Source organism: Papaver somniferum, chromosome 5 (assembly GCF_003573695.1).
Source record: "Papaver somniferum cultivar HN1 chromosome 5, ASM357369v1, whole genome shotgun sequence".
Lineage (NCBI taxonomy): Eukaryota > Viridiplantae > Streptophyta > Magnoliopsida > Ranunculales > Papaveraceae > Papaver > Papaver somniferum.
This window is the reverse complement of record NC_039362.1, coordinates 82,244,588-82,256,602: the sequence shown is the minus strand read 5'-3', so window position 1 is coordinate 82,256,602 and position 12,015 is coordinate 82,244,588. Positions and strand designations below refer to the sequence as shown.

The following is a 12,015-nucleotide window of genomic DNA, read 5'->3' as shown; positions in this document are numbered from 1 at the left end:
CCGTGTGCATCACGTCGACACAATGTCGTACAGTCAAGGCACAATACGACTCAACCTCCCAAAGAATACACTTCTTGAAGAAAGCACCTGTGACAAGCTCAGAATCACCTTCCTCTTTATCAAACTGATATCTCTTTCATTTACCTGTCTTGTGGACCACTAACTTACCAGGTTCGTAATGAACATCGACCAACTTCTCAAGCGACTGCGCTCTTGTTAGTCTCAGCGGTGCACTTTTATGCTCCTGTGTCTCTAATCCCAAAAGAGTCCCATACCTAAATGGGTGCCTTGACTTAAGGAATATACGATAGTTAGAGTACACAATCTTGCTGTCGTAACCTAGATGAGTACTTCGGGTTTCGTCTGTGCAGCAAACACAAGCACAGTATCCATGAATGGTACATCCACTTAAAACACCTTGAGCAGGCAAGTCATGAATCACAAACATCAGAGTTGCTTTCAGAGTAAAATACTCCCTTTTCAAAGAATCATAAGCTTGTACCCCTAGATGCCAAAGTTTTTTTAGCGCGTTGACCAGCGACGGCAAAAAAACATCAATGTCTTGACTCGGTGACTTACGCCCAGGTATCAACATAGTCATCATTTGGAATTTAGACTTCATACACATATAAGGCGGAAGATTATAAATCACAAGGATCACAGGACAACACCTCCAACTAAAAGTCTGTACACCATGAGGATTAAACCCATCTCTTGATATTCCAAGCCAAATATTTCTTCCTTCCGCGGAAAAAAACAGACACTTCATTTTCATTTGTGACACTGAGATGAATCGATTGGATTATGCATATATTCAGATAAAACTTTCACTCGATCGTGCCATAACATTGCGTCTGATATCCAAGGTAGAGAATATATTTTCTTTAGTTTTTCGTCGACAGGAAAGTATCTCAGCACTTTGCAAGGTTCATTTGTCACCACATGACCATCTTTGGTAGATTTCAACTTAAACCTTGGAGTTTTGCATACCAGACACTCTATTAAATCCTCATTCTCCTCGTAATACAGAAAACAATGATTCTCACATACATGAATAGCCTTTGCTTTCATCCCCAGATCCTTAAACATTGACCTCATAGCATCATAGTTTTTGGACAACTTGTTAGGTTTCGGAAGCCACTCTCTTAAGAAATCCAACAAACTGTTGACACAGTTACCCGAAATTTTATATGTTTTCTTCACAGTATGATGTTCTACCATAGCAGAGAGGATTGTGAGATTGTCTTCACATGAAGGGTACAACTTCTCTGCCGCTGACGATTTGTACCTATTATAACGCTTCTCTACATCTGGATCTTCTAAGGGTGATCTTCCAATTTGTGTTACATCACGGTCATGATGAGTACCAAAACAAGAGTCAATAAAATCATTCAAACTCAAACAATCTGATTGCTTATCAGGCGTTTCTTCGACTACGGCCTTCCCCTTAGAATGACTGGTTGAAGAACCATCCGCTTTCTCACCATGTAAGATCCAGGTGGTGTATGTCTTGTCGACACCATGCTCATACAGATGGGTCCTAACCAGCGAGAATACATGTCGATGTCTATTTTTACACTTCCTACACGGGAAAGAACACGTTTTTGCACAAGTACCATTTGCCATTGTAAAATAAATGAATTTTCTAACCCCTTGTCTGTATTCTGGGCTATAATTATCTGTTATACACATCCAATATTTATCCAAAAATTTTGACATCCTACGAACTAGCAAAATACTATGTCTTAGTAACCTAAGTTTATCAACTAAACTTAAAAATGTCACAGATGTATCAACATGTTACAGTAGAATACAATTCACAACAACATCTATAATCCTCAATTTCTAAAACTAATAAACCCCAGATTTTGAAAAACCGTCGATTAAGAAAACAATAAAAGAAATACCTTAATTAGCTGAAGATAACCCAGGAGAATCGATAGATTCAGAAATATTAATCAAACTCAATCCTTCTGTGATAACTCGATTAAGCTTAAATCTTTAATGAAATCGACGAGTCACTGAAGATTCAGTTGAATCAATTTTTTTGATGAAGTTTCCTGCAACTGAATCTCAAATTGAATCTGATGAATTTTCTTGTGGCGGCTGCGGGGATATACAAAAAAGTTGGTGAGATATAAAATAAATGGAGGTGAAAGATTTAATATGTAGTAATTTCTCAACCGTTTTTCTATCAACGTACTAAGTTGTTTATCTACCTCCCAACTGATTCTTATTCTAATTTTCAAACATATTAAATGAAAAACTAATTTCAGATGATTTTAATTTTGTTTTCTGATTTTCGGTAATTAAAATGAAGAGTTATAATGGGAAAAAAATGTTGGAGAAAAAAGACAGAATCGTCGGGAGGCTGGGTAGCCATTGAGTGTGAGAAGAAATTGGGAGATGATAGTAGTAATAGAGGCGCTAATAGTAGTAAAGGAGGGTAACAATGTAACTTGGCAATTTAAGTTGAGGACAGGAAGGTAATTACCCACAACCCTCCCGAAATCTGTAACATATACCAATTATTGCAACGGTTATCCAACGTTACAAAGTTATCAACGTCGATACGACATTACTTAAAATAAATCCGTTACAAAATCGGGCGTTACAAAATCCATGATTTCGTGTAGTTTGGAGTGACGAAGAATTTGAAGAACCAAGGAAATCAAGCATGTTGGATGAGAAGCTACAAAGTTTACTTATTTTGTTATCCATATATATTGATAGTTTTATCATTAAAATTGATAAAGGGGGAGATTGTTAGAGCATTACTTGGTCGAACTCGCAAGCGTTGTTATCTCAAGCTTGTTTATCAGGTTTAGGTGATCAAAACTATAAGTCTTGATTTCTAGTCTACTTATAGCTATGTCTCGGACTATGATAGAATGTGTAGTTGAGCTTTAGACTTCACGACGTTTATCGATTGAAGACGAAGATCTACTGAGGAGAGCTTGGAGGAACTTCATCAACAAAAGGTATGTGGAGACTAAAACTTATTTATCACTCATAAGTCTATTCTATTTTATCTCCTATTGAGACTAAGTCGTATAGCTATATAGACTTTACATTATGCACATTTATATTTCGAGTTGAGTTTAACACGGTTATATCTTTCTTGAAATATGTGTTGGAAGCTTTTTTCTCTAGCTACATTCATCATTATTCTTGACGAGTTTAGTTGGAAACAATTTATTTGTTGGAAACTAAATAATGAGTCTAAAGATGATCCTGTGCAAATTGCCTTGAAACATCTTCCATGATTTGTATGAGATAGTCATTTGATGTCTACTCGGAATGTTTTGTATTGATCATTCGATCACTTGAAAATTACTTATAAGCTAATAGTTTGTGTGAGACAGCTATTGTCGTATTCTAAGGATGTTTCAATGATTGAAATCGGAGTTTAGAACAATTAACCATTGTCTGGATATAGCACAGTATGCATACCAGTACCCAAACTGTTGTAGTATGATTCAGGACTGGGAACCAAGTTTGCATACCAGTATGCGAACCGTTTTAAATGTGAAAGTTCGGGAACCGATTATGCATACTAGTATGCGAATGGTTTCACCTGAGTTAGGTCCAGTACGACAGTATGCATACCCATTTGCGAACTGTCGGACAAGACCAATGTCCGGAACTGAAATTTGCGTACCCGTTTGCAAACTAAGTTGGTTTACGTTCTAAAATCAGTTAAGCATGATTTCATACTCATGAAAAAATACATATATATAAATTAAGGAATGCAATCTTTGCAAACTGTGGCTTAATGTTCATGAATTGATTCTCTTGAATCAATCCGATTTTGTTTCAATTGTATCTTGTATACTTCTATGTGAATATAAACAATTGAACAACTCTATAAGTAACACAATTATATGCATTTGATTATCATTTGATCTAGAAGTGTTAGATGAATGTGGTTAATATAAAAGTGTTCATATGGCTAACTTTGGTTAATTGTTGTTGAGCCAACTCAATATACACGTTTAGGTATGGTTACCTATATCTAAATGAAGGTATATTTCATTTGTGTGTAACAAGCTAAGACCATATAATGGTGGAGAGATATTTCTTTGGTTTTAAGCAAACTTAGCTTGAATCTTAAATCAAGTTTTCATCTAACGGTGAATATTGATTTCTTTGATTTAAAGTTATCAAACCCTGATTTGAAGTCTATATATGGGAGAACTTTAGAAACTGGGAAACCTAATCCCCACACCTCCTGTGTGATACTAGTTGTGTACTAGAGTTGATTCTCCTTTAACCTAGGTTTTTCCTAAGACCATTATAGGTTAACGACTTAAAGACTTCATTGGGATTCTGAAGCCATACCCAAATATTTTCTATGTAGTTGTGTGTTCTGATCTTACTTGTTCTATCGTATTGAGTACTATCTTCTCTAAGATTGGCTCGAGATTTATCTCTGATAGGTAAGATATAAAAAGTAATCACAAAGCTCTTCGTCTCATTCTTTGTGATTCCACAATAACTTGTTCTATTACCATATAGTTAAGTTATTGGGAGGTGATTGATATTTATAGGTTTTTCTTCGGGAATATAAGACCGGATTATCAATTGGTTCCTGTTCACCTTGATTGATCAAAAGATGGAATAAAAACTTTGTAGGTGTTTCTGTGGGAGACAGATTTATCTATCGGAATAGACTTTTCTGTGGGAGAAAATTTGTTTATCAAGTCTTCGACTTTGGTTCGTAGCGACTTTTAGTTGTGGGTGAGATCATCTAAGGAATCAAGTGCGTAGATTCCTGCGGGGATTCATAGGCGTAAGGAACGCGACTGTACCTTAATCAGTGTGAGACTTGGTTAGGGCTCAACTACATTCCAGTCCGAAGTTAACTTGTAGTATGCTAGTGTCTGTAGCGGCTTAATACAATGTGGTGTTCAAATACAGACTAGGTCCCGGGGCTTTTCTGCATTTGCAGTTTTCTCGTTAACAAAACTTCTGGTGTCTGTGTTATTTCTTTTACGCATTATATTGTCTATATAATTGAAATATCACAGGTTGTGCGTAGTTCAATCAATTGGTAAATCCGACCTTTAGTTGTTGATTGAAATTTATTGACACTTGAACATTGGTTTTTGATACCGTTCAAGTTATTTCTCATATCAATCGGGCTCACAGATTTCTATCTGTTCGATTGTAGATAGTATTGAGAAATTGAGATATAACTCTTGGATGTTTTTCCTTGATTGAGTCTGACTGTCTAGTTGATTCTCTTGGAATTATATTAGAGTTAGTCCATACAGATTGTCGAACGAAATATTGGGTGTGGTTGTTAGACCCCCACTTTTTCAATAAGAACCATCTGATTCCTCAAAAGCTGCATCAACATAAAAAACATTGTCTCTGAATTCAAGTAACTCCTTAGAATAAGATGATTTTTTATTTGTGTCCAGCTGTTGTTGTAAATCCTTTTACCCATAGACAACTCCGAATCATTCATAATTTTTTTGATCAAATTAATACATTCAATTGGATTTGATCTAGCTTTGTGAAAAACCATAGAATTTCTATGATTCCATACTTGCTAGCAAATTGTCCTAAACATTTGTTTCCATTCATTTAATGGTTGTGTAAACCAAGACCTAATCCAATTCAGATAACCATTATCATAAGTACGCAGTTGGATCCCCAAATCCAAACTACACGGTTCATAGAGAACCACTAGGTTATCTATAAGTCTTGACCAGGTCATAAAAAGATGATCAACTTTCACACCTTATCGCTGTCCCACAATCATAAATTAGGACCACTGTTAAACTCGTCCAACTGTCAACCTTAGCAAGGTCGGTCCTGAAGGATAAGCAGGATAAACCTCGCTTCACCAGTTCTTTAATTTTTATTTTCTTCTCTTCTTCTTTTTACAGAAGGTTCTAACTTTATGTCCGCTTATGTTTTTGTTTTTCTTTACTTTGTTAATAAACTTTTGCTTAAATTACATACAGAGTCTTAATTTCTGTTTAAATAATACACATGGTTTTGTTAATACACATGATGTTTCGGTGAGTTTTTCTAATTTAGTTTTTTTACCAGAAATTAAATTTTGTGCTTCCAAAACATAACATTAACAAACCGTATGTGACTAATACTCATCGTTAAGAAAACAAAACAAAACAAAACAAAACAAATCATTTTTGGGCGACCTTCGACCGCCTAGTCGGATTTAGGTACCAACCTTGTATACAAAAATCTACTCTCTATATATCGAACTTCAAGCTTCCTCCACTTAAAAAAAAAAACACATTTCCAATCTTTGGAAAATTAATTGATAAAGATAGTGAACTCACACTGCAAATGATTTGAATGTAATTAAGTTTGTGTATATATATATATTTATTTATCGGGGCAAAAAATAACATTATTCGTTTCGGGGGCAAAAATTTCTCAAAAACAACTCTGACCTTAGCTATGGTAAAGTTATGTACAAAGTCTCTAGCAGGCTATGCTTTTAAGAATCATATCACTGAGTGGTTGGTGTTAACACCTCTCTATCCATAGCATATTCCACTTGACCAAATATTGCATGTTACTTCGACTCAAATCATTCACAATATATGGTGGCTACGGTTGTTGCTCGTTGACCTAGCTAATCGCACATAATCTTTTGCCAGCTTTCCGAGATCCAAAACCATATATTTCGGCCCACTCCAATTTATATAACAAAAAACTTGTGGAAGTTACATGGGTGTTGACCTAGTGGAAGACACACCACCAGGCTGGTGGCACCATGGCTTCGCAGGAAAAATAAGTCATAATCGATTTTACGAGCACAACCTAATAGATTGGACTAGAAATTCCGTAGATGGTTGTCCATTAAAACTATGGTCTTTTATTTAAGCTTTATTTTAGTGTCACGAGTGAATAAGCGAACAAAATAACAAAAATCGATAACCCTACTGCTAATTTAAACTATTTAGGTAGTTAAATGGAAATTGAGTACCAGAGGTCCTCGCAGTCGCAGAGCGTCCACCAAGGAAATATCCGGGCAATACCCGTCCCTTGTCGTCTAAGATATTTATCTTCAATGCAAAATGCTTGCAAACAAGCAGCCCTCTAATGGGACATGCATGTTTCGAGCAGCCTGCCAGCCTGCCGATCATTCCACCAAAAAGAAAAAGGGTATGGGGGCTTTATTTTATATACATAAACAAACACTACATTAAAGATACTCGAGCCAATCAGGTATTTTGTTTTATTTGTTGGTCAACAAGTTCTTATTTAAACACGAATTATTGGTAGTGTTTGCCAGGTGGCGGAAATTGAAAGTGAAGTCCATTTAGGCATTTACCGAACAGTTCATAATCAAAATTTTATACTAATCCCATTTTATTATATTATACACCTTGATTATAAGATGTTATCAATTTGCTACTCTGTCTTTGATTAATCAAGTGCATTTGAACTTTGAAGAAATCAACAATTCATTTCCTATAATCATTTTTAAAGCTTCTTTGATTAGTGGACTAGAAGTTCTTCATTTTATTTGCCTATATAAGCCCAAACAGGAACCAAAAACCTGAAAACATAACCACCATTACCTCTTCAAGCAATTTATATCAAAAATCCCCTCTCTTCTCAATATTTGATCCATTTGGAAATGGCTTCATATGCTCAAGAAAAACCAGTAGCTACGGGTGTTCCCGTAGAGGTTCCCATGGTCCCTTGGTCTACTGGCCTTTGCGGTTGTTTTGATGACTGTAGCAACTGTAATTTCTTAAACCCCTTGCAATTTATTTATTGTTCCTGTTTCGATTTGCTTAAGTTTCACCATCACTAACTGATCTATGTGTATTTGTGAATTCTTGTTACAGGTTGCATGACATGTTGGTGCCCATGCATTACATTTGGTCAGACATCCGAGATCATTGATAGAGGGTCCTCGTGTTAGTACCATATTTTACCTCGAGATGCTTTTATCGTTCATTTTCTTACAATATACATGCTCCCGTTTGTAAAGACTAGAGGCACCTCTTTTTCTTTATCAAAATTGTTTCACACTCATCGTCGTGGTTTTGAAAGCTATATATGTTTTATTGCAGCTTGTGGAACGAACGGGGCACTTTACGCGCTAATTGGAGTTTTGACAGGTTGTTCTTGGATATACTCATGCACGTATCGTACAAAATTCAGACAACTATACAACCTAGAAGGCAGTGGCTGTACTGATTGCCTAACTCATTTTTGCTGCACATCTTGTGCCTTGTGCCAAGAATATAGAGAACTCAAGAACAAGGGTTTTGACGTGCCGTTAGGTACGTACATATATTAATTCTTGTTTCCATATTATCCAGCATTTTCTTCACTGACAATCTTATCTATCAAGAGTTGTAACCGTAAACGATGAACCAAATCTCGCGTTCTTAACGATTTATGATGTGTATAGGATGGCAAGGTAACGTGGCAAGGGGCACAGGGGACGTGGTTACTGCTCCACCTCCCGCATATGGAGCTATGAACAGATAATGCCATGATGGATAAAAAACACAAAGCTTGTCTGAATTAAACCAATTTGTAAAACAAAAAGAATAAGAAAATCCATGATGATGGATTTTTCTAGTGTGCGGCGTACTAGTGAGAGCAATTGCTTGTTTTAGGTTTTATATTGTACGATTAACGGGAAGTACCCAGCAAGTTTTTATTTTAGTTTGAATGTAAGCCAACCTTTCTATTGGAATGGTTGTAATGTTTGGTTCTTTATTTCCTTTTGGTTGTCAGGAAATAAACCTGTGATTCTTTACAAGTTTGGCAATTGGTGTGGGTTTAAATAAAATAAAAAATGGTTGTATTTTGTTAAAGATGTAATCATTGTTGGATTCAGTTGAATAACACATTTATTCATTACCAAATTCAAATTTTAGTACATTTATGCGAGAATGTTATAAATACGCTCCATTTTTGTTGATTTTACACAAATATTTCCGAGGGATAAAAAATAATTTTTTTGGAATCAACTTATATAAAGTTGCGTCCACTTCTGAAAGCAACCTGTGCTAGTTACGTCTACTTCTGAAAGCAATTTGTGCTAGTTGCTTCCACTTCTCCGAAGGTAGGATATTTTTAAAAAGTGAATAAAGATATATTTTGAGGGGTATTTAAATAATATTCCCGACATTTATTGGAAAACCATTTGTTATTTCAATCCAGATTGCTTTCCTTATTCTTTTTTGGCATTTTTAATGTCCCGTAAAATCTAAAATCTTTTTCATAAGTACAGCTTAATATAGGCTGTGATTATTATAAATTATTTAATCCTGCATTTTCAAATCAGGTGTTAAGTAGAATTTTTCCAATCAAATCTCTTTGTGAGTAACGAATTATCATTTTTGCATCGAGAATGGGTTGTCTGTCTAAGCTATTTATACTCAAAGCAAAATGCTTACAAACAAGCAGCCCTCTGATGGGACATGTCTAGAGCAACCTTACATCACTCAATTCCCACCAAAAAATGAGTTTTTATTCTTTATAAGCACTACTATATGAAGTACTCATCCTAGTTTAAAAGTGTGGTTCTTTCCAAAAGCTTAGACAGACAACCCATTCTCGATGCAAACATGATAATTCGTTACTCACAGAGAGATTTGATTGGAAAAATTCTACTTAACACCTGATTTGAAAATGCAGGATTAAATAATTTATTTTGTTAAAATGTACTCATTGTTGGATTCAGTTAAGTAATACATTTATTCACTACCAAATTCAAATTTTAGTACATTTATTGGGAAACCATTTTGGTATTTCAATTCAGATTGCTTTCCTTATACTTTTTTTTTGGCATTTTTAATGTCCCGTAAAATCTAAAATCTTTTCATAAATACAGCTTAATATACCTGACTAGATTGGGGTATATCCAAATTTAAACGGACCTAGTGCTCTTGCTAAGGGGTGGTCAAAATTGGTGATTTTACTTTAATACCCTTGAACTAATTAACTTAAAATTAAATCCTAAAATTAAAAACTAAAAAACTCTTAATCTTCCCTAATCTCTCTGCTCTTCCACTTCATCTTCTTCCCTTTCTTCCATCAACCGAAAATCTTGAACATTGATTTTCCAAAAAAAATGGTTGATTCTACCGGCGAAAAGAAGACTCTAAGTGATGTCTAAACTCAAACCCATCATTGTGTTGTGTGATTTGGTTGTTATATTAGGTTAGAAATCGAAAATTATGATTTCTGTGTCTTTAGTCGGCAAGGTCGTAACATGCATATCTTGACGACTTTTCATAATAGCCATGGCGACTGTAAATTTTTTCAACAACCGACATGGTATTTTTTGAAGACCTTGCCGGCTAATACAGCCGGCAGGGTATTTTTCAACAGCCGGCGGGGTATTTTTCTCAACAGTCGGCGGGTTTTTTTTTGTAGACCTTGCCGACTATATTAGTCGTCTCCTGTGTGTCAAAAAAATAAAGTCGGCATTGTCTTCATTTGAATACCCTGTCGTCCAAAGTTAGTCGGCATCATCTTCATTCATCTACCTTGCCGGCCAAATATAGTCGGCATGGTATTTATTCGTCGATCTTGCCGACTTTTCATACTTTCAGAACTAAAAGTGTTGATTTCTGATCTAATTTTGAATATGATTTCATACAACAGCTTTGCAATCTCCTTTTTAGAAGTGTTTGGGTAGTGTGCTTTCATTTCCGTTGCAAAAGATTTTCTCAAAACAAAAAATTTTCATCAAAAATCTTCCCAAATAAGTTCAATCAAAAACAAAATTTCATAATCAAATTCATAACTTGAGAAGTTTTAATCTACTCAATTAATCAATCTAAACTCAATTAATTAAACTAATCAGATTTTTTAGTGTTAATTAAACAAGGGTATGTTTAGCCATTTATAAAATACATGGTTAAGGGGTGGCTTCTTTATTTCAAAATGACCTAGCTTTTGTTAGGTATACCCCAATTAATCTGGGTATACCCCAATCAAGCCAAGTTAATATAGGTTGTGATTATTATAAATTATTTAATCCTGCATTTTCAAATTAGTTGTTAAGTAGAACTTTTCCAATCAGATCTCTCTGTGAGTAACGAACTATCGTTTTAGCATCGAGAATGGGTTGTCTGTCTAAGCTATTTATCCTCAAAGCAAAATGCTTGCAAACAAGCAGCCCTATGATGGGACATGTCTAGAGCAACCTTACATCACCCAATTCCCACAAAAAAATGAGTTTTTATTCTTTATAAGCACTGCATGAAGTACTCATCCTAGATTAAAAGTGCGGGTCTTTCCAAAACTCAAAATGGTAGGTACTCCTCCCTCTTTCCTAAAATAGTGCTCCAACTGGCCACCTAAAATTATTTCTGATAAAATCGACTTTTTAGGAGCAGATCTGAGCAGATCAAAAAGCTCTATCTAGCTCTCATCAATTTTATATTAGTTATTCTCTATTTTATTTTTGATTTAGGTCTTTTTCGGTTTTGTTGTTTGAGTTTTTTAGATTGTTGTTTGATCTTGGGTTGTTAAAACATCTTATACTTTAGCTTTTCTGGCATCATCTCCAGTATATCTGATCATATCCTCTATTCTATTTACTGTCAGTTCTTATCAAGTTTTAATTTTACATAATTTAAGTTTAGAACTTTACCTTTTCAGTTACGTTTTATAGGTTTACTGCTTATTTTATTTTTTTCCGTATTTAGGGGCTTGTGATTGTTTATGTAATGATGTCTTTAAGTGTGGGTCTTGGTCTGATCAATGTTTGCTTCAAGATCAGTGATAATAATTTTCTACTGGTATAAAAGCTCCAACGTCTATTCCGACAAGTTCATTTTACACCAGTCAATAATTTTGATCACTTTTGGTCTTTTAGCATTTCTTAAAGCGTACTTCTCTTTTGAGAAAAATGACCCACAACAACAACAATAATAGTAACACAACAATCCAACTTATAAAAACAAAGATACAAACAAGAACAACAATAATCCGAGCAATGGAGACAACGACGGAAACAACTATATTACGATCATCTTCAGCTTCATCAAC

General features: G+C 35.0%; 1 protein-coding gene across 1 annotated transcript; it reads left to right on the top strand.

Annotated features, from left to right (window-relative positions):
• The first annotated feature begins 7,537 nt into the window (after nucleotides 1-7,537).
• LOC113277586 (protein PLANT CADMIUM RESISTANCE 2-like) lies at nucleotides 7,538-8,876 on the top strand. Its single transcript, XM_026526642.1, has 4 exons — nucleotides 7,538-7,736; nucleotides 7,842-7,913; nucleotides 8,070-8,282; nucleotides 8,414-8,876. The coding sequence occupies exons 1-4, from the start codon at nucleotides 7,628-7,630 to the stop codon at nucleotides 8,491-8,493; spliced, it is 474 nt and encodes a 157-aa protein (XP_026382427.1). The 5' UTR covers nucleotides 7,538-7,627; the 3' UTR covers nucleotides 8,494-8,876.
• Nucleotides 8,877-12,015: the final 3,139 nt, after the last annotated feature.